This window comes from Oryx dammah, unplaced genomic scaffold (genome assembly GCF_014754425.2).
Source record: "Oryx dammah isolate SB20612 unplaced genomic scaffold, SCBI_Odam_1.1 HiC_scaffold_29, whole genome shotgun sequence".
Lineage (NCBI taxonomy): Eukaryota > Metazoa > Chordata > Mammalia > Artiodactyla > Bovidae > Oryx > Oryx dammah.
In genome coordinates this window covers 16081546-16103268 of record NW_024070213.1, presented here as the reverse complement: position 1 = coordinate 16103268, position 21723 = coordinate 16081546, and the positions used below count along the sequence as shown (strand labels likewise).

Below are 21723 nucleotides of genomic sequence, written 5' to 3'. Positions count from 1 at the left end.
TTAGTACAGTGATTATTTTTTCACCTCTTTGAAAAGAAATTGTGTAAGTATGAGCAAATCACATTCAGTTCTTGGACAACTGGCCACATTTCACACTCAAAACATTTATATTAACTGTTTTATCAGACTTTCACTTTATTTTCTCTTACGTATTTTATTAGCTCTATAAATAGACTTTGGATTGCTAACCCAACTCTCTCCAGAGAAAAGGTAGGATATGTGATATGTACTTAGCCTGTCTTCCTGTACTTTCGGAAACAATTGTTTTTCCTTTTTCCCTTCTGTTTCCTGGGTCTCTTAAAACAGAAAACAAAGAATACTCAGTTATGACTGTGTGGACTCTAATATTTTTTCCCCCAATATAATGACAGGGTATAGAATTAAAGAAAAAAAATTCTTTCCCTTCTGGTCCCCTTTGAGCCACCCAGGTCAAGGTTCTTTGAATTGACATCAGTTTCTGATGATCTTTGCCATCTATTCTCATCCTTCCAACTCTGAATCATTCCTCTTGCTGTTTTTCTGATATGTATCTTGACCTCAGTGTTGTTTGCTTGTGGCTGAAAAGTCTGACCTAGTAGTCTTCAGTCAAAACTGCCCTCCTGTCAGGGTGGTCCGCATTTGGGAGGGACCCAGGGCAGAAGGTGCTGAGTGGCTGCAAGGGAGGGCTGGTATTCCACCTCCCACTGTTAACCTTTCCTGACGATGGCCCTCTAGGTGGCTGCATAAAGTTTTATTTTTTTAATATTACAGCCCTCCATATGTGTAGCTCCTACATCTGCAGATTCAATTGTGGACTGTGTGGTACTGTAGTATTTACTGTTGAGAAATAATCTTTGTGTAAGTGGACTTATGTAGTTCAAACCTGAGTTGTTCAGAGGTCAGCTGTAAGTCTCCTGATTCAAAATTCAGAAGCTATAGAAGTATATCTTCCCCACCCCAGTCCTTTGGCTACCTAGCACCCTCGCTGGGGATAAGTGATATTTATTTTACGAACTATTTTATATGCATATAAATCACATATGTGTGTATGCATATATATAGACCTGTATATACACAGAAACACCTTTTTCCCTTTTCCTTTTAAGGAAAGTAGTTTTTTCTAAAGTTGAAGTATTGTTCCACAGGGAAGTCGCCAGGTCCTCTTCTAAGTGAGGTATAGCAGTAGACAAGGAGACATGGGGTTGGATCCTAGTCAACAGTAAGAAGGGAGTTTTCTGGCGATCCAGCGGTTAGAACTCCATGCTTTCACTACTGAGGGCCCAGGTTCAGTCTTTGATCAGGGAACTGGGATCCTGTAAGCCACATGGCACAGCCAAGAAAAGAAGGGAGTGGTTTTTTTTTTCTGCTCCTTGTGGTTAGACAGGGTCCTGAGACAGTTTTGAGCAGCGGGTTGTTGCATAAGCCTCACTTCATGGCTGAAGCATTTATTTGTTGGTATGGGACTCTCTAGTGCTGTCTTCCTCCTCTGTTGTGTGAGCACATCCAGAGAGAGGAGTATGAGATCAGAGCAGTCTGGAACGCTGAGGCCCCCACACTGGAGAGAGGTATCTGTTCTGGAGAGTCCCCCAGATCTGTAAGGGACATTGTAGGAACAAGAAATAAACTTCTGTTGTATTAAATCACACCACACAAACACACAAAAATGGGAAGAATAGTTGATTTACAATGCTGTGTATATTTCTGCTGGGCAACAAAGTGATTCAGTTATACCTTTATATATATGTATATATACACACTTTCTTTATATATATTCTTGTCCATTATGTTATCATAGGATATTCTATATAGTTCCTTGTGCTATACAGTAGGACCTTGTTGTTTACCTGTTCTGTATATGAAAGCTTACATCTGCTAATGCCAACCTCCCACTGCAGTCCCTTCCCCTTGGCAACTCCCTGTCTGTTCTCTAGGTCCCTGATTCTGTTTCATAGATAGGTTTGTTTGTGTCATACTTTCAGATTCCATGTATAAGTGATATGGTATTTTTTCCTATGATCATCTCTAGTTGTATCCATGTTGCTGTGTAAGGAAAGTGGCTTCTTCTCCATGATGTTCTGTACCTCACTTTTGTCTACCTGATCTTGGAAGATTTATTTCATCCAAATCAGTACAGAAAGAACTTCTGCCTCACCCCCCTTTTTTGCTGCGTAATATGTTACCGTTTGAAAGTACCATAATTTATTTACTTAAAAAACTGAGATATAAAACACTATTATATTAAAGGTGTATGATGTGTTTTGATATATTGTATCAAATCATAATGGTTTGTATATATTGCAAGATGTCACCCCAGTAAGTTTAGTTCTGTCATCATATGTATAGTATTAATTTTTTTTTTTTGGGAGAGAGCTTTTAAGAACTGCTCTTTCACTATAATAGCAACTTTCAGATATGCAGTATGGTATTAACTAGAGTTTTCATGCTATGTATAAAATCATCATGGCTTAAATTTATACCTTTTGACTCTCTTCATCCATTTCACCCCCCCATAATTTATTCAGATTCCCTAATGATGGATATGTAGGTTGTTTCTTATATCAGTGCTGTTAACAGCTTAATTCTAATGTAAAGGATTTGGAACTGGTGGTCCTAAACTATCTGAAAAAAAAAAAAGAAAGTGAAGACTTTCAGAGGAGCATAAACATTATGGGGATATAAGAGGATATGTAATTTTTTTTTTCACAGTTGGTAAACTTCTGTGAAGTTTATGAAGAACACAAAGGGCTTATGGCCCTTCTACTTTATTGCTTGGAAGAATCTTCTGCAGTATTTCAGAAGCTTCTCCATTCTGCCTTGCTAAGGCTCTAATCTCTTTCCTACATTTTACTGTCTCCCAACTGTTTGTGTGTCAGTAAAAGGGGTTAAAAGGATGCATACTGTCTCTTCATCCTTTTGTCTTGTGATAACAGCTTGTCCTGTCAATTAAATTTCTCTCAAGTTCTTAGGTTCAAGCAGGTACACCATGTATTTCAGAGTCAAGTCATGAACAGCAGCTAACAGTGGGAACTGTGAGGACCAGGGGTAGCTGGGGGTGCAGCAGCCCTGAGTCCTGGCCCTCCCTCTGCCCCAGGAGGAAGAGGAGGTGGAACGGGAGATCATAAAACAGGAAGAAAGTGTGGATCCCGACTACTGGGAGAAATTGCTGCGACACCATTATGAGCAGCAGCAAGAAGATCTGGCCCGAAACCTGGGCAAAGGAAAAAGAATTCGTAAACAGGTCAACTACAATGATGGCTCGCAGGAGGACCGAGGTGTGTGTGGCCGGCCCCGCCCCCCACCCATGGGCCGTTCCACTAGAGCAGTGGGCCCCGCTCATCTGCCCTCTCTCCCTCCAGATTGGCAGGACGACCAGTCCGACAACCAGTCCGATTATTCGGTGGCCTCAGAGGAAGGTGATGAAGACTTTGATGAACGTTCAGAAGGTGAGGCCCATCCCTTTCTGTTGCATTTTTACCTGTTGCTTTGTCTAACATCCCGATTGGCATCGCTCACATGTCCTTTTCTTTTTATAGCTCCCCGCAGGCCCAGTCGTAAGGGCCTGCGGAATGATAAAGATAAGCCATTGCCTCCTCTGTTGGCCCGTGTTGGTGGGAATATTGAAGTGAGTACCGCTCGGTCCTAGAGCAGGGTGGGTGTGAGCGGCTGTCGGGTCTTGGGGGAGTTGGGTTGCCTCCCTCTCACCTGGCTCCTTCTGCCCCCAGGTTCTTGGTTTTAATGCTCGTCAGCGAAAAGCCTTTCTTAATGCAATTATGCGCTATGGGATGCCCCCTCAGGATGCTTTCACCACCCAGTGGCTCGTGAGGGATCTGCGAGGCAAATCGGAGAAGGAGTTCAAGTAAGTTGAGTGCTTGGGTGAGCACTGTAAAGCAAGGCCTCTGAGTCTGGGTTTTTCTGCACACCGGAGCCCGCTGTGCCAGGAGGCAGTCTGTGTCTCCTGCTGAAGCTGGAAGTGCAGCTGCTAGGAATAGGTCTCTCTGTTCCCTGCTTCCCCAGAAGAGGACCTGGAGCACGGGACAGGGTCTGGAGACCAGCTCTCAGCACCGTGGTGGGCTTTACCTCACATGCAGCTACAGTCACCTCCAGCATGAGGCTTGACTGCCCTGCGGGTGGGAAGGAGTCTGGTCTGGGAGCTGGCTGCTCTTTAACCTGTTTCTCTGTTTCTGTACCACAGGGCTTATGTCTCACTTTTTATGCGGCATTTATGTGAGCCAGGAGCAGATGGGGCCGAGACCTTTGCTGATGGCGTTCCCCGAGAAGGCCTGTCTCGCCAGCATGTCCTTACTCGGATTGGGGTTATGTCCTTGATTCGCAAGAAGGTGAGCCCTGAGCCTCCCTCTGTGATCCAGGGCTTATAGTGGGAGCTGGAGAGCCAGCAGGGAAGGAGCCTAGTTGGACTCGGGTCTTCAGCCTCTTGTCTCATTGCTGCAGGTTCAGGAGTTTGAACATGTTAATGGGCGCTGGAGCATGCCTGAACTTGCAGAAGTAGAGGAAAATAAGAAGATGTCCCAGCCAGGGTCACCTTCCCCAAAGACTCCTACCCCCTCCACTCCTGGGGACACACAGCCTAATACTCCAGCTCCTGTCCCGCCTGCCGGTGAGTGCTCCTAGGCGGTGGTCCTCTATCCTCTTCTTGTCCTGGCCTGTGGTTTTTCTGCTCCCCTGTGCTCAGTTCTCAGGGGACTCTGGCAGGACGCACAGCAAGCTCCCTCTCAGTTTAGGAGGGCCGTCCTGAGAATAGGGCTGGCTCTTAAAGGCACGAGAGGACAGTTTAAGATGAGACAGACGGAGAAGGCATGACCTTCTCTGTGATTTGGGACCTTCTTAATTAATGTCTATTGTTGGCCTGCAGAGGATGGGATTAAAGTAGAGGAGAATAACCTCAAAGAAGAAGAGAGTGCAGAGGCAGAGAAGGAGGTGAAGTCTGCACCCCCTGAGGCCGCCGTCGAGGTGAGAGGGTGACAGACGCCACACTGGAGGCCGCGGGATTGGCCCATTCTCCCTCTGGGGGGCTGGCCCGTCTGCTTCAACCTCTGTTTTCTCTCTTTTGAAGTGTACACAGCCCCCTGCCCCTGCCTCAGAGGAGGAGAAAGTCCCAGTGGAGCCTCCTGAGGGAGAGGAGAAAGTGGAAAAGGCAGAGGTCAAGGAGAGAACAGAGGAAGCAATGGAGACAGATCCCAAAGGTATGTCCATCTGCGTGCCCTGCAGACTCTGTGAACCAAAGGACTTCGACTTGTAGCCCGGCTAGAGGCAGTCCAGAAGAACTGACACACAGAAGACTCTCACCCCTGAGTTTAACTGTGGGCTTTTTCTCCCTCAGGACATCTTTTATGACTTTAATCATTAAGATTTGGTTTAGGACTATTTCAGATCTAACAGAGGTGGGGAGCACCCTTCTTTAGATATGTTCTCAATGCCATCTGTTCCCCCCAGGTAATGCTGATGTGGAGAAGGTGGAGGAGAAGGCAGCAGTCGATCTGACTCCCATTGTGGTGGAGGACAAAGGTGGGTGTTCGGAGATGCCGACTGTACTGTAAAAGGACTCTTATTTCTGAAAGGAAGAACTTTGTCTCCTAGACACTTCTCCATCCACAGGCTCCCCATCAATACTGATACAATCATTTTATCCCAAGCTAAAAGACTCCCCCTCTCCCCTCCTGTGACGGTCAGCAGCTGGTGGCACCTTTTTGTGTGTTTAAGAAACAGTTACATGTGGGGACTTCCCTGATGGTCCAGTGGTTAAGACTGCTCTCCCAACGCACGGGGCCCAGGTTTGATCCCTGGTCAGAGAACTAGAGCTCACATGCTGCAACTAAGACAGCGCAGCCAAATAAATATTTATATATATATAAATATAAAAACACGTGGAGAAAGGGTGGAGGTAGATGGGTGGCCTCATAGCACATGGTACTATATGTACAGGTAAGGGCCATAGTGCTGTCTTCTGTCTAGAGCTGACATTTCTGCCTGTTCTGTAGAAGAGAAGAAAGAAGAAGAGGAGAAAAAAGAGGTGATGCTTCAGAATGGAGAGACCCCAAAGGACCTGAATGATGAGAAGCAGAAGAAAAATATTAAACAGCGTTTCATGTTCAACATCGCAGATGGTGGTTTTACTGGTATGAAAAAAGGGCCCACTGGAAAGATTCAAGGTGAAATTAGGGTTCTTGTCGGAAACCAAGGTACGGAGACTTTAGCTCTCCTAGAGGGAACACCAGGCCTACGGCACACTCCTCTGGGGTCCCTGTTATAAAGCCAAAGGCACAGTAAGTCGCTATCTGGGGTCAGGAGTGAGTAGCTGAATCCTCAGAGGTGTCTGCATTTGTGCTTCTACCCCCTTCCCCATACCTCTCTTCAGAGCTGCACTCCCTATGGCAGAATGAGGAGCGGGCAGCCACCGTCACCAAGAAGACTTATGAGATCTGGCACCGACGCCATGACTACTGGCTACTGGCTGGCATCATAAAGTATCCTTTGCCTGAGTCTGATCTAAGGTTCTGGTGGGATTTCTGCCGGTCTCACAGTTGGACGTTGTTACTTTCCCTTGTTTCATTTTTCCTGAGCGATTAATTTTCCAACAGCCATGGCTATGCCCGTTGGCAGGACATCCAAAATGACCCACGCTATGCCATCCTCAATGAACCTTTCAAGGGGGAAATGAACCGTGGCAATTTCTTAGAGATCAAGAATAAGTTTCTAGCCCGAAGGTTCAAGGTGAGCAGGAATGGGAGGAATACAGGCTTGATGGGATGGCCTTTAGAGTGCAGAAGGGACTGCAGAGGAAATCTGGTCATTCAGCCATACTGTATATTATGTTGTCCTGGGTACTTAACTGTGTATCCTGTGAATGGCTTTGCTCCCAAGTATCAAGACAGACAGACTTGAAAAGTAAGCAGTTACTTAATGGCTGAAGATGACTGCCTGACAAATGACAGAGACCAGCACCATGGGTGTGCTAGGGACCTCTGCAGGTTGGAGTGTTCAGGAAAGACACAAGTGTGATTGAACTGACTGTAAGGAGGCGGGGCTATCAGTGGACTGGTCATACTTTTTCCTGAGTCTGTGGAGATGAAGGGTGGGGAGATGCAGAGATGTAGATCTCCATTTTTAGAAATGCTGGGGCTAATTTGCCCAGGACTAAAGGGACATCTTTGTCAGGAATGCAGCAAATTGTATTGAGGGCACCTTGTGCAGACATCAAAATGAAGACAAGGCACGTGAATCTCAAGCTAAGTATTATAATTGGGGAATGAGGAGTGCATACCAGTGAGCCTTCCAACATTGTGTGCCAAGTAGCAGGTGGCACAGGGACAGGCCTGGTGCCTGTTCTCAAGCTTTCAGTTTAAAGTAGTGGCAAATGTGTGGTCAAGTGCGTGTCAGTCTTAAGTGTTGCGACGGAGACTGCTAAATCCATATTCTCCAGAGGGAATGTGGGGAGCGCTCACAGATGCTTCAGGGAGAAGATGGCACTGGAATGGAAGTTTTTTTCCTACAATTTTTTAGAAAAATTTTTTTTAATGACCATTTTTAAAGTCTTAATGAATTTGTTACAATATTGCTTGTTTTATGTTTTGGTCGTTTGGCTAGGAGGCATGTGGGATCTTAGTTCCATAACCAGGGATATAACCTGCACCCCTTGCCTTGGAAAGCAGAGTTGTAACCACTGGACTACCAGAGAAATCCCCTTGGAATGAAGTAATAGAGATTGCTGGATAGATAAGAAACAGGAGGCCTTATGATCGAAAGGGTTAGGTTGGGTATACAGGCTGTAGAGCTTTAGGTAGGGTGTTTGGAAACAGCAAATAGTCCAGGTGGGGTGTAGAAGACACTCATCTTGGTGGTGGTAGGAGGTAGGTTGGAGAGATAAGGTTGGAGGCCTGACTTAACCTTTACAGTTCATGGGTAGCTATTGAGGGTTTGTGAAGGGTTTTGATACAACCAAGGGAAACTGAAATAGAACATTTCATGAGATTACAGAACTACTCTATACTCCTGAGGTAGTAAGGGCTCAGCTCTTATACTGGCTGTGGAAAAGGATGAGATAAAGGAAACACTAGAAGAATTTTCAGGATTTATTGATTTACTGTGGGGTCAGCAGGTTTTTTCTGTTAAGGGGCCAGAGTATTTCGGGTTCGTTTCTAAGACAAACTCTAGTGAAATGCAAGCAGCCATATGTGATAAGCCAGTAAGTATGAATGTGTTCCAGTAAAACTTTCATTTATTGATGCTAAAATATGAATTTCATATAATTTATATGAAGTGTTATAAACTATTACTTTGATTTTTTTTCCAATTATTTAAAAGCCAAAAACCCATTCTCAGTTCTTGGGTCATCCACAAATGGGTAGTGGCCCAGATTCAGCCCACAGGCCACAGTTTGCTGACCCCTGGCTTGACTGGATTTGAGATATAAAGGAGTGAGACTCTTAACTGAGGTTTTGAGTCTGAGTTGCTGAGAAAGTTAAATTATAATCGGCAGATCAGAGAAGTGAGGAGAGCAAGCAGTCTGTAGAAAAGAGTGAGTTCCATTCTAGACAAGTCTTTTGGTGTTTTTGAGAAGTAAATACCCCAGCACCATCAACAGGTGGGATCAAAGTGATCAGCCATGCACAAGTGGGAACAGAACAGTTGGTGCCTGAGGTACAGGTTTGAGAAGCACCACCCCATTTGCATAGAGGGGCTGGCTGATGCTAGGAGGTGAGAGAGCTCTTGGGAGAATGGTGATTCTGGAGAAAGCTTATAGTTTGGGGCAAGAGGGAGGGAGCTGGTGAAGGAGACAGGGTATGTAAGTTGATAGGTGTCTGGTCTGTTTGAGCATAAATTAGTAGACCTTGATGTAGGCAGGTCTTGTGGAAGAAACAACAGTCCATTATTCTCATACTCTCCTTTTTCCTGATCTCTAATGGATTCATTCTTTTTAAGAACCAGAGAGGATCATTGAGTAAAACAAGCCTCGTAACTCAAGTATCAACATTCTTTCCCTTGGAATGTGTTTCAAAGGACCTTTTACACAGCTTCATCAGGCGACATGTCAAGTGTTTGTTGCAATATGAGTTTTGGTGGTGGGGTCTGGAGGCAACCAGATACTCAACACTGGGTGTGTGGGTAGGTAAAGTGTGAATTAACATCACATCATTCAGCAGCAGGTAGAAGCGACAAAATACATTTCTATAACATAAATGGACCTTTTAAAAAGATACGTAGTGGGGAAAGGAGGAAACAGAATTTTATAGTGTACAGAAAAACATTCTGTAAATTAGAAAGCACATGAAACAATACTATGTTCAAGAAAACCCACAAAAAAGTAGGTATATTAAAAGGATTGCCTATTTGAGGAAGAAAAGGAATGGGAGTGAGATATGGAGGTGAAAGAAAAGAAACGAATAATTTTTAAAAGAGTAAAACAACTTCAGTGAGTGTGTGAGCGTGAAGTTGCTCAGTCGTGTCCGACTCTTTGTGACCCCATGGACTGTAGCCTACCAGGCTCCTCCCTTCATGGGATTCTCCAGACAAGAGTACTGGAGTGGCTTGCCATTTCCTTCTCCAGGGGATCTTCCCAACCCAGGGATCGAACCGGGGTCTCCCACATTCCAGGCAGATGCTTTAACCTCTGAGCCACCAGGGAAGTGATAGGGTAGTTATACCCAAAGGATGACTGCCATGCAACCGTTTAAAGTCATATTTTATTTATAAAGAGTTTTACTATGTAATTCTTGTCTTCCCTGGTGGCTCAGACAGTAAAGCATCTGCCTGCAATGTGGGAGACCCAGGTTTGATCCCTGGGTCAGGAAGATCCTCTGGAGAAGGAAATGGCAACCCACTCCAGTACCCTTGCTTGGAAAATCCCATGGACAGAGGAGCCTGGTAGGCTACAGTCCATGGGGTCATAAAGAACCAGACATGACCGAGTGACTTCACTTACTATGTAATTTTGAGTGAAAGTAATATAAATACATATATAGAATCTAATTTTGTAAAAAACATGTAATGAAAAGCCTCTAACATTAACAGTATCTTTTGGAGGTGGAATTGTGATTTGAATTCTTTACACATTATGTTCTAAATTGAATATCATTTTTGTATAAGGGTGAATCAGTAAGAGTGAAGAACTTTTAAAAAACACAGACCTCCAAAGAGGGGTAAAAAAAAGGCAGTAGTATAATGCTGGACTGCCAGAGGAGGGGGAGGGAACATCCATCTGTGAGGTTCTGAGAGGCCCATCAGAAGCAAGCAGAGTGAGCATCAGTCTGATTGCCGTCTCCTCTTTGTCTCTTGTCCAGCTCTTAGAACAAGCCCTGGTGATTGAGGAGCAGCTGCGTCGGGCAGCTTACCTCAACATGTCAGAGGACCCTTCTCACCCTTCCATGGCCCTAAACACCCGCTTTGCTGAGGTGGAGTGTCTGGCAGAGAGTCATCAGCACCTGTCCAAGGAGTCCATGGCAGGAAACAAGCCAGCTAATGCAGTCCTGCACAAAGGTAGCCAGTGGCTCCCCTGCCTCCTGCCGACCTGGCCTCCTTCCTGCTCTGCCCCTCCCCAGTACACGGTTACTCCTCCACCCGCTTTGTCTGGGAGCTTAGGGTTATGCTGGGGATCCTCACCTTCCTCATCAGGCAGCCGACATCTTAGAGGCAATCAAGGACAGTAGTTCTTTGCCTCTTAACTCGAACATATTCAAGTTCTTGGAGGTAGAAACAAAGCAGAATAACATAGCTTCATCTGTGGTAGTTTAGAGGTAATTTCAGGTGATTTAATATCCTGTCGAGTTCTAGACCCCTTTCAACATTCAGTTTCTGATTAAAGTTAAGACACTGTGAGTGGGGTGGAGGGTGAAAGGACAGAAAGAAGGCAGGTATAAAGGAAGAAGGGAGAGCTCCAAAAGAAGAAAGATGAGAAAAGGAAACGAATAACTATTCAAGAAGTGGAGGAAATATGACAATAGAGATCAAGAGACAGGTGACTTCAAAATCATAGAATCATGGGCAGCTGGAACTGGAACATGAGGAATAAGAAATAATGTGGTGGAGCCAGGTCAGGTGACTCAGTGACAAATGACAGTATTCCAGCACATCAGTTACTCGGTCACTGAGAAAAGTACTAGGGGGAAGGGATGGTCCCCATATGGGAGGACGGACCTGGGTCTTGACCACCACGGCTCACTGCCTCTTTTTCTCCCCATGCAGTTCTGAAACAGCTAGAAGAACTGCTGAGTGACATGAAAGCTGATGTGACTCGACTCCCAGCCACTATTGCCCGAATCCCCCCAGTTGCTGTGAGGCTACAGATGTCAGAGCGTAATATTCTCAGTCGCCTGGCAAACAGGGCGCCTGAACCACCTCCACAGCAGGTATAGGACCATTTTCCTCTGGCCAGCTGTTGAACAGAGCCATTCTGGAAGTTGGAAACTGTGCTGTTTGTCCCTAGCTTTACAGGCTGGGCAGCGGGGTGGGCTTACCAGTGAGTTCTCTTGGGATCTAGTGGGTTGCTGTGGTGTCGGAACTCTGACTCCCTTGGCCTTCTCTTCCTATAGGTAGCCCAGCAGCAGTGAAGACCCAGATGGAAAATACCACCTCCACCGCTGAGCAGTGACCTTCCTCACTTTCCCTTGCCCAGATTCTCCCCTGGGGGCCCGAGAGACCCTCTCCTTCCTTCTGCCCCATCTTCTAAGTTGTAGAGGAACAGCCCCCGGAGCACTAGGGGAGGGGAGGGAGTGAGGGGCAGTGGTGCCCTTCCTGCTGGAGAGATTGCAGCAGTAGCGCCGGCGCCATCTGCAGGGAGCTGGCGGGCTGGCCTTCTGGGCCCTGGCTTCTCCCCACTGTAACACTGTTACACACGAACTGTTGTGGGTTCCCGCCAGGCTTGAAGAAAATGATCTGAGTTTCTTCCTCCTTCCGTTTTATTTTGTTGGTTGATTTTGTGTTTTCTTTTCTCCTTTTTGGGTATTCACAGTGGGCCGGGCCCCTGGGCGAGACACAGCTACCTCTGTTGGCATCTTTTTAATACCAGGAACCCAGCGGCTCCAGCCCCTGAGTGGCTAGAATGAAATAAAGTGGAAAAAAAAAAAAAAAGGAAAACAACCAAAAGCATAAAAAAAAAAAAAAATTTTCTTGATGAAAACTGAAAATAAAAGTTTCCTTGTATTTTAGTGCTCTGGTTCAGTGTGGGTGTAGGTGCAGGTGGGTGAGTGAGTGACGGGAGCCCTGGGACACCTGTAATTGGAGAATAGGGGTTTCCTTGTATCAGAGTCCACGGAAGAATCTACTCTCCCATCTATACACGTGTAACGGGCAGGACGCCTTCCCCACGCCCCGCCACCCGCGCGGTTCACAACCTGATCTGTGGCTTCCCAGCTCTGCGAGCGTGCGGAAGCAGGCTTCTCCAAGCTGTTGAAATATCATGCATAAAATGAAAAGATCTTCCTCGCAGTGTTGTGAAGGTGGAACCAGGGCTGGAACAGTATTTTAACAGCTGAGCGCCACCTTGGTGTTTACTTGCAGGAAGGCTGAAGTCAGTTTTTCTGTTAACTTGCGTGGGTGAAATGTGGACACGAGATACCTTCCTCCCGACCTCCAAGACGGGAACCTGGTCAGAGAGGACTCTTACCTGAGGGGCAGCGCGGGTCCTGCGGTCAAGGAAGAGGGTTTCCGCGTCACAGGCGTGGGGGCCGCTGATCTCGGGGCAACGTCAGGCGGAGGGCCCAGCTCTGGCGCCAGTGGTCGAGGGGAAGGGGCGGCTTCCGGGTACAGTATTTCCAAATGAACTCTACGAGGCCAAAGGCCCACGCTTGGAGTGGAGGGCGGGGAAGTCGAAGACGCCTCGTGGGCACCGCCTTCGCCAGCGGGGAGAGCGGAGCGGTCCTCTCTGGAATCCTGCCCGGCTTCGCGCCAGCCCGGCAAGCAAGTGTTCCGGCTTCCTCATCGGACCGGAAGGCCGGAAGAGGCGGGACCTCGGGGTGCGCAGTGCGCCTGCGCGAGACGTTTCCGTGGGGTGGTGTCTGATCTGGCCGAGCCGCACGTGGAACTCCGTGCCTTCCACTTCCAGGTGAGCCGAGGCTTCGGGCGGGTCTGAACTAAGTCAGGTTAGGGAGAGTGAGACGCTAACTTGGATTGGGACATGTGGAGGGGCGTGGGACCCAGGGCCTGGGGCTCAGCGTGGAGTGGAGGTTTGGCTAGGCCTCGAGAGGCTAGGGGGCTGCTGAGTCGAGGTTCTGATGGAGTCAGTACCTTTTCCTGACCGTCTGCGATCTGATACTTTCCCTTTCAGCACGTTTACCGTCTCCCGTTTTTGTGTTCCCCAGGACCATGGGGCGCAAATTGGACCCTACGAAGAAGGAGAAGCGCGGGCCGGGCCGAAAGGCCCGGAAACAGAAAGGTGCAGAGACCGAACTCGCCAAATTCTTGCCTGCAGGTAAGAGTCAGGCGTGCTTCCCCTCCTGATACTCCTGCTTTTGCATTATTCTTCCTTTATATCTTAACTCTTTCGTTTTTTTGGTCTATGTCTTCATTTTCCGTTCAAACAGAACGTTGTAATGATTTACTAGAAGACTAGTATGAATGAAATACTCTGATTAGCATTTAGAACTTAGGGAAGATGCAGCAGGGACACAAGAAGCTATGCAAGGACAGGTGTGATTCAGCGTTGAGGGAGCTCCCAGGAAGGGGCAAGCCATAGTGTTAAGAGAGCTTAAAAAGATTCTGTAAAGAAGTTGGGTTTTGGAAAAAATGGGTGACACTGTAGCAAGGGGAGGTTGGGAAGGGAGCAGTCCAGTCACTGTGAACTGTGTTGTGGAGGGGATGGAGATGATAACCACAAATCTGGTTCCTGCATAATACTTGGTTGTCTACTGCATGGAAGACGGGGTGAGAGGGGAGAAGGGGCAGGTAGTTCATGTCCATCTTTGTATGAAAGATGTGATTAATTGAGGTGTTGGCAAGTGCTCAACACTGTGTTGAACCCTTTGGGCTCATATCACCGCAGTGTCCTATGAGAGAGGTGCTGCTTAGAAAGTGGATGCTGAGAGTTTAACTTGCAGACAATTATCAGTTGTCCGTAATTGATAATTATCAAAAAGCTGAGATTTAAACGTTAAGTTATTTAGAGAATATATGAACGGCAGCAGTTGTGGAATCTGTGGTTGGTAACTGATTATATTGTTGTTTAGTCGCCTCAGTCGTGTCTGAGTCTCTTGCGACCGCATGGACTGTAGCCCGCCAGGCTCATTTGTCCATGAGATTTCCCACGGAAGAATACTAGAGTGGGTTGCCATATCCTTTGCTAGGGGACCGAGCCAGGGATTGAACTTGTGTCTGTTGCATTGGCAGGTGGATTCTTTGCCACTGAGCCACCAGGGAAGCCCTGGTAACTGATTAGTTGAGAGTAAAAGAAAGAGCAGAAGAAGGAATCTGCGTTACCAGAATGGTGCTGATGCCATTGAAACCAGTCTGGAGGGAGGCCCAGTTTGGATTTGGTTGGTGAACAACCAGATGGAGCTCGTCTCCTTGGCATCTGTTGACCGGCTCCTGGGAGAGCACGTGGTGTGTGTGCTCTGTCATCCTCTGTCACCCTATGGACTGTAGCCCGCAAGGCTCCTCTGTCCATGGGATCCTTCAGGCAAGAATACTGGAGTAGGTTGCCATTGCCTTCCCCATCCCAACTCAGGGATCAAGCCTGAGTCTCCTGCATCGCCGCTGGATTCTTTATGGTCTGAGCCACCAGGGAAGCCCCCAGAGCACAGTGGAGTGGCTTACTGTTTACTCCCTTTAACTAGTATCCTAGTTGTTTCTCCTGTAATCTCCTATTCTGATTGTTTGTTTTTTAAACAGGTGGTGATGAAAATTCTAAAAGGCTGTCAAGTCGTGCTCGAAAGAGGTGAGTGTGTCCAGACCTGCATTACACGGATTAAATTGGTCCTGCTCGTCTTTCAGCGTGTGATCCCATGTGATCAAGCTGATGGGAAGGGCTGTTGGGGACTGTCACATTTCCCCACTCTGGGAGGCGGCAGAGCCTGGAGGTGTGTTCCGTTTTCCACTTCTTATGTGTTTTTAGGGCAGCCAAGAGAAGGTTGGGCTCTGCTGAAGCCCCTGAGACAAATAAGTCCCCTGGGGCCAAACTGTTGCCTGGGAAGCTACCAAAAGGTCAGTGAAAATAAGAGCTGGGTGCTTCCTCTGGGTCCTGGGGAAGGAGGGACTTGCTGAGCATTTCTGACCTGAAAGGAACAGCCAGAGGATATTCTTGGGCGTAGGGAAGGCAGGTTCCATCAGTGTGTGGCTGCCACCGGTCTAGGATTCTGCAAACCCTTTGGGGTCTGTGCAGGAGCTGTCCAGACACCTGGTAAGAAGGAAGCCTTGTCCTTATTTAACGTTGCTCGAGGCAAGAAGCGCCCAGCACCAACCCATAGCAGTGCAGAGGAGGAGGAGGAGGAAGACTCTGAAGGGGACGGTGTGGTGAACCAGGAGGACCTCTGGGGCTCCGAGGACAGTGATGCGGATATGATAGATGATTATGGAGCTGGCTCCAACTCAGAAGACAAAGATGAGGATGACGGTGAAGAGGTGAGCTCCATCCCTCTGGATCTCCCAGAAGCGATCCTTGTCTTTTATTAGAGTCTTTCCAGATTGCTTTGACTGTCTCTCAGTGATGAGGGTAAGCCTGAGTAGAGAAAAGGGACTTTGGTGTGCCATCACTGTTTGAGAGCACCGATTCCTTCCTCTCGGCACATGTGCAAGTTTAGAAGAGCCGTAGGGATAGAGTACTTTGAAACATGAGATTTTCCTTTTGATACAACAATTCCATCTTAGGAACGTGATCCAGAATGTAGACAGAGGTTTACTTGTTAAAGTCTAAGGAGTTATTAGGTATTATACAGTTCATATATTTGTGTCATTAGAAAAGTTCAAGCAAAATACAGTAAAGTGTCTACTTGCACCCCTCACCCACATCCCCCTCCTTTCTACAGAGCTACCATTTTGAAGTTTCCAGGCACCGTCCATGTGGACCATAATGCCAAAAGTCTGGAAGCTTCCAAAATGTCCAGTTTACTTAAGTGAATTAAAGTTCATTCATATGTGAAATCAATATTTGGCCAATATGTCTGTGAAAATGCTTGTGTTCTGACTGTGAATGAGAAAGGCAAGAGGCAAACTTGAAAATGCATCGTGATTTTAACTGTGAAAAATGATGTAGAGTAAGTGTGTAGGGAAATACGGCGAAATGGGCACCCTCAGGGCAGTTTTCGTCCCCACCCCGTGTACGGTATGGTGTGGGAAGACCAATATAATGAACGCTTTGAATTCCTCGTTTTATTTCAACAATGGTAAATACTGTGCCAAGCTTACAATCACTTTTGTAGAATCTGTATTTCTTTCTGGGAGCAAGAGTTACGTTTGTATTTAAGAAAGAAACAGGTGGGAGGTGTTCTGTGGGCCGGTGGGTTGGGTTGGCTTTGCACCTCCAGCCACTTGTCTCTCTTTTCAGTTGTTGCCCATTGAAAGGGCTGCTCGAAAGCAGAAGGCCCAGGAAGCGGTTGCTGGGTGAGTTGTGGAAACTCTTCTTTGGGTGGAGCGTAGGTGGCAGCTGGGGAGGAGGAAAGCTCAAGGAAGGAGGAGGTGTCGACTTTGATCTGTGAGCCACCCTGCTCCTGGACCTGTGTGCAGGGACCAGTGGAGCGAGGAGGAGACTGACGAAGAGGAGGAAGAGGAGCAGGTGTCTGCAGAGTCAGGCCCCAGAGAGGACGAGGAGTCGGAAGGGGGCCTGCAGATCAATGTGGATGAGGAGGAGCCTTTGCTGCCCCCTGCTGGGGAGGTGGAGCAGGATATCCTTCCAGAGCAGGGTGTGGGGGGACGTGTTTGTGAGAAGGGGTTTCCAGGCCTGCCATCCCCCCTCCCCATTACACACACACCCGGAAACAGTTCCTTAATGGGCCCACATACCCAGGCTCCAGACTTGCAGCGTGTTCACAAACGCATCCAGGATATAGTGGGTGTGCTGCGTGACTTCGGGACTCAGAGGGAGGAGGGTCGGTCTCGCTCAGAATACCTGCAGCGGCTTCACAAGGACCTGGCCACTTACTACTCATACGGCGACTTCCTGCTGGGCAAGCTCATGGACCTCTTCCCTGTGTCCGAGGTACCCACTCGTTTGTCCCTGACACTGTTCCTGCGTTTCCTTCCTGTTCCCCCACGTAGGGAGGTAGCTGGCCTCCTGGCCCTCTGCTCTCCTGGTGGAGCCCCTTGGCCAGCCTGACTCCCTCCTCCCACCATCCTCTGTCCCAGCTGGTGGAGTTCCTGGAAGCCAACGAGGTGCCTAGGCCCATCACCCTCAGGACCAACACCTTGAAGACCCGGCGCCGGGACCTTGCTCAGGTGAGAGGTGGGAGGCAGCAACTTCTGTGCGCCCAGAGACTCCTGCATGCCACCCTTAGCATTTACGGCCACAATCCAGGGGGTGAACTTTGACAGGCCTGGTGCTAAGCTGGGTCAACCTGCTGGCTCAGGGCCGAGGACCCCTGTGGAGTGGGAAGCTCATCCCCTCAGCCTCTGCTCCCTGTGACTGGGCGGTGATGGAAGTGCTGCCTCACAGAGAGACGGATGGAGTTGTCTGTCTCATCAGTAATGGGGAAGCTGGTGAGACTGTGATTCCTGCCTGCAGGAAAAGACAGGACACACAGGCCCAAGCAGTATTTGAAGCTCATCATTTCCAAAGGTTCCAGGTTAAAAACCTGGGGTCTAGAGGTAGTGGTGTGGCCCTGTGTGTGGCGTGTCTTCTGGCGCTAGGTAACCCGACAGCTACCTTTAAAGTGCTGTCACCAGTAGTGTTCAACTGATGGCAAGGGGGCTGAGGCTCTTGGAAAATTGGGTTCTGCTTCCAGGAGATGAAAGAGCAGGAGCTGGCAGTCTGCTCCATGGGAATGGAGTTCAGACCTTGAGTTAGAACCTGAGGCCCAGGAGGGGGAGACACGGGGAGGGAGGGGAGAAACTGCTCGTTTCTCCCATCTGTGCCAACTGCATCCTGACTGAGCTCTAGGGCTGTGGTGCCACAGGCCTCTGACATGGCCATATCTTCACATCTCCAGCCTCTCTCAGAACCTTGACTTCAAGGTTCTAAAACCTTCATCCATCTTAACCTCTAGGCACTCATCAATCGTGGTGTTAATCTGGACCCCCTGGGCAAGTGGTCCAAGACAGGACTCGTGGTGTATGACTCTTCGGTGCCCATTGGTGAGTGCGCCCCGCCCCAGAGCCCTTCCACCCCTGCCCTCGTTCCAGAGCGTCACCTGCAGGCTCTCCTCCACAGGGGCCACGCCTGAGTACCTGGCCGGGCACTATATGCTGCAGGGGGCCTCCAGCATGTTGCCTGTCATGGCCTTGGCACCCCAGGAACACGAGCGGATCCTGGACATGTGCTGTGCTCCTGGAGGAAAGACCAGCTACATAGGTAAGAGGAGGGGCTGGCAGGGCGAGGACCCAGCCTTAGGAAGCAGGAGGTGGGGTCAGTGACTTGAGGGCACTCAAGAAAGCCCCAGGCAGCCCAGCTCTAGCCCCACGGGTGCCTTTTCCTGCCCACGTGACCTTGGGCAAGGTCTTGGTTCTCTGTGGCCCTCTGTAGAATGGCGAGGTGATGGTGCGCGGGTTGGCCTTTATGTCTTGCTTGGATTGTGAAACTTACATGTGTGTGCACAAGTAACCGTTACATACAGTTAGTCGTAACCATTTAATTAAGCTCGGAAGAATAACTGAGGCTGCTGAGTAACGATGGAAAAACCACCCTGGCAGGTTTGCTCATCACAGGGCCCAGCACAGACTGGGTCGACAGTGGGGAACATGGCTTCCTGGGGAAGGGCTTAGGCTTCACCAGCAGGGGGAGGGGAAGCCTGGCGGGTATGGAGGCAGAAAAGCTGCAGCTGAGCCCCGTGCCCTTCTCCCTTCAGCCCAGCTCATGAAGAACACAGGGGTGATCCTCGCCAACGATGCCAATGCCGAGCGGCTCAAGAGTGTGGTGGGCAACCTGCACCGGTTGGGGGTCACCAACGCCATCATCAGCCACTACGATGGGCGCCAGTTCCCCAAGGTGGGGCTCCCATTGGGCGTCTCTCCTCCCCCACTTCCTGACGTCAGGATGTTGAGACTTGCCCCTGGGAAGCTCACGGTATGGTTCCATTGCCCAAAATATCCTCTTCATCTCCCCTTTCCCCAGGTGGTGGGCGGCTTTGACCGAGTCCTGCTGGATGCTCCCTGCAGTGGCACCGGGGTCATCTCCAAGGACCCTGCCGTGAAGACGAACAAGGTGCAGGGGTGGGGGACCAGCTGGGGGAGGGGGCCCCCTGGGCAGCCAGCAGCACTCTACTCCCCAAAGCCCCCTGTTGGGGTTCCAATGCCTGGGTCTCTCCTCCTTGGGGGCAGGATGAGAAGGACATCCTACGCTGTGCCCACCTGCAGAAGGAGCTGCTCCTGAGTGCTATTGATTCTGTCAACGCCAGCTCCAAGACAGGGGGCTACCTTGTCTACTGCACCTGCTCCATCATGGTGAGGCCTGTTGGGGCGTGGGAGGGAGCTGGCCTGGGGCTGTCATGCCCTCAGCGCCCCTTCAACTCCAGCTCTGCTTCCCTTCCGTCTCCCCCACACGTCAGGTGGAGGAGAACGAGTGGGTGGTGGACTACGCCCTGAAAAAGAGAAATGTGCGCCTGGTGCCCACCGGCCTGGACTTCGGCCAGGAGGGCTTCACCCGCTTCCGGGAAAGGCGCTTCCACCCCACGCTGCGCTCCACGCGCCGCTTCTACCCGCACACTCACAACATGGATGGGTTCTTTATTGCCAAGTTCAGGAAATTCTCCAATTCTATCCCCCAGTCCCAAACGGGTAAGTGATCTGCTTTTTGCTCTCTTCATCTCCACCTTTGCTCTTTCCCCCTCCAGAGGCCTTGGAGTGTGGCTGCAGGGAAGGGCGGTCCTTTCCCCCCCAGCTTAGCCTTGAATGCTGGGGTGAGAGATCCTTTTCATTCCAGCTAGAACTGGTCCCAGGCCTGAACCCCAGTTGGGTATGTTAAAGGGTTTGTGTGGATTGAGCCCTTTCCTCAGTTGTGCCAGGTGGCTGCAGTTGTCAGCAGTGAATGCTCTCCAGCAGGGGTGTGGTTTCTTGGCTGGGGGTGGCCTTCCTGGTAACAGATCTCAGCCTCAGCACTGGGCTGGCGCAGGACTCCTCAGAACCGTCAGTTCTTTGCAATCTCACTAATTGCAGATGGTTTTCTTGGCTGTCTTGGGGAGTTTGGACTGGGCCATAAAGGCCAGGGTGGGGTTTTCTGAAACAAACCTGAGGGCTCTGCCTGGTGGGATGTCACCCTAGGCTTAGTTGGATGAGGGAGAGGTGGACTTCTTTGCACACAAACATGGTGACTTTTCTCTATAAACAATGCCTCTTAACATGAATCACATTTGAATGTTAACACATCTCTTCAAGAAGTAGCAAAGTACCCTATATATATATATTTTTTGCTGTAACTTAAAAGATACATATTGAATGTGTCAGTCTTCATTCATGAAGACTAGCTTATTTTTAGGTACTCTGTGTGCCTTCTTATTTGTCTGCATCTCATCAAAAGCTACATGGAAGAAAACATCTTTTCTGATTAAAGAAGAAGCCCAGTGCTTCAAGTTTGTTCAGGATTCACCTCCTGCTGGCCCCCAAGGGGCACAGCTTCCTCTGAAAACCTTTTGGCCCATGGATGGGTAATGGTATCTTCTCTTTATTACAGATTGCAAATATGAGTAGAGGCTAGGTGAAACTAAGTAATCTGAATCTAGATGATCTGCTCCTAGGTACTGCCCCTGTTCTATGGGACACTTGGCCAGGAGGTGGCACCCAGGAAGTCTCCTTACTTTAATATCTCTGCTTTTTCTGCTCCACTGATGATCCTGACCCAGTGATGAGGCCTTATTTCTCAAACTGTTTAATTTTAACCACAGGAAATTCTGCGACATCCACCCCCACAAACCCAGACTTGCCCAACGTGAATGGGCAGGTGACCCCCAAGTCTGAGAGTGGTAGCCCATCTACTAAGAAGGCTGGTCAGGCAAAGCAACGGCTGCAGAAACAGCAGCATCCCAAGAAGTCTTCCTTCCAGAAGCAGAATGGCATCTCCAAAGGGATGGACACAGAATTGTCCACTGTGTCTGCTGTCACAAAGGCCCAGGCGTCCTCCAAGCTCCAGGACAGTAGTCAGCCGCCCGAAACAGCAGCAGTGGTCAGGGAACCAAAGGAGGCTGGGAAGCTAAAGCAACAGTCACCCAAACTGCAGTCCTCCAGGAAAGCTGCCTTCCGGAAGCAGCGTGCTCCTCCCAAGGCCATGGACACAGACTTGCCCGCAGCACCATCCCTCTCCAAGACCCAGGCCACACCCAAGCCTGAGAACCTTGACCAGCCCTTCAGAAACACCACAGGGGCTAAGAAGGTTAAGCAGCAGGTGGCAGAGCAACCTTTCAAGAAAGCTGCCTTCCAGAAACAGGATGGCACCCCCAAGGGACCTAAGACTCCCACTGTGTCCTCCCGCAGTTCCAGCCGGCCCCCGCCAGCAAAGAGGAGAAAATCTCAGTCCAGAGGCGACCGCCAGCCTGCGCTGACCTCAGTGGATGGTTGAATTAGACTGCCGTTGTTGCAGGGCTGGAACTCTTTCCTCTGTGAGGATGGCTTCCCAACCATGGATGTGAAATTTAATACATGTTTTACAGTCCCTGGCCACTG

The 21723-nt window shown here is 49.1% G+C and overlaps 2 protein-coding genes, 1 long non-coding RNA gene and 1 other non-coding gene across 16 annotated transcripts in view; 3 read left to right on the top strand and 1 right to left on the bottom strand.

The window, feature by feature from the left end:
- CHD4 (chromodomain helicase DNA binding protein 4) overlaps positions 1–12098 on the top strand; it is a 29919-nt gene extending 17821 nt beyond the window's left edge. For 5 of the 8 annotated variants that reach the window (XM_040234981.1, XM_040234976.1, XM_040234974.1 and 2 more), the window contains 15 exons: positions 3071–3251; positions 3336–3422; positions 3513–3601; positions 3702–3835; positions 4172–4316; positions 4429–4594; positions 4850–4947; positions 5051–5180; positions 5431–5502; positions 5976–6113; positions 6353–6461; positions 6576–6708; positions 10275–10473; positions 11176–11339; positions 11523–12060. In XM_040234981.1, coding sequence (XP_040090915.1) covers positions 3071–3251; positions 3336–3422; positions 3513–3601; positions 3702–3835; positions 4172–4316; positions 4429–4594; positions 4850–4947; positions 5051–5180; positions 5431–5502; positions 5976–6113; positions 6353–6461; positions 6576–6708; positions 10275–10473; positions 11176–11339; positions 11523–11540 — 1863 coding nt within the window. In that variant the 3' untranslated portion in view covers positions 11541–12060. Of the gene's footprint in view, positions 1–3070; positions 3423–3512; positions 3602–3701; positions 3836–4171; positions 4317–4428; positions 4595–4849; positions 4948–5050; positions 5181–5430; positions 5503–5975; positions 6114–6352; positions 6462–6575; positions 6709–10274; positions 10474–11175; positions 11340–11522 lie in introns of all 8 variants that reach the window. The other 3 variants (XM_040234978.1, XM_040234975.1, XM_040234973.1) reach the window with 2 other exon arrangements.
- On the bottom strand, positions 118–13006 carry LOC120858723. Its single transcript, XR_005719937.1, has 2 exons — positions 12596–13006; positions 118–1571 (listed from the first exon to the last, which is right to left on the bottom strand). It is a non-coding gene; the product is annotated as an uncharacterized LOC120858723 (long non-coding RNA).
- Positions 4631–4768, top strand: LOC120858980. The gene has a single exon (XR_005720004.1).
- Positions 12919–21716, top strand: NOP2 (NOP2 nucleolar protein). Of its 6 annotated transcripts, none has more exons than XM_040234987.1 (16): positions 12919–13033; positions 13290–13399; positions 14815–14860; positions 15038–15126; positions 15305–15543; positions 16466–16521; positions 16645–16802; positions 16917–17116; positions 17263–17352; positions 18120–18207; positions 18284–18424; positions 18918–19057; positions 19184–19273; positions 19390–19512; positions 19617–19845; positions 20949–21710. In XM_040234987.1, exons 2-16 carry the CDS (start codon positions 13294–13296, stop codon positions 21617–21619), a joined length of 2466 nt encoding a protein of 821 aa, XP_040090921.1. In that variant the 5' UTR covers positions 12919–13033; positions 13290–13293; the 3' UTR covers positions 21620–21710. The 6 variants fall into 6 exon arrangements, with proteins under 6 accessions (XP_040090921.1, XP_040090918.1, XP_040090920.1 ...); XM_040234986.1 differs by having other exon boundaries at positions 12953–13033; positions 15275–15543; XM_040234984.1 differs by having other exon boundaries at positions 16645–17116.
- The last annotated feature ends 7 nt before the right edge of the window (positions 21717–21723 follow it).

What these genes read in the sequence shown, in the direction of transcription:
- NOP2 (XM_040234982.1), top strand. Translation starts at nt 13,294, where the DNA reads ATGGGGCGCAAATTGGACCCTACGAAGAAGGAGAAGCGCGGGCCGGGC. An exon ending in GCCTGGGAAGCTACCAAAAG is followed by an intron (nt 15,127 to 15,274) that starts GTCAGTGAAAAT and finishes CCACCGGTCTAG; the next exon opens with GATTCTGCAAACCCTTTGGG. An exon ending in ATGAGGATGACGGTGAAGAG is followed by an intron (nt 15,544 to 16,465) that starts GTGAGCTCCATC and finishes CTCTCTTTTCAG; the next exon opens with TTGTTGCCCATTGAAAGGGC.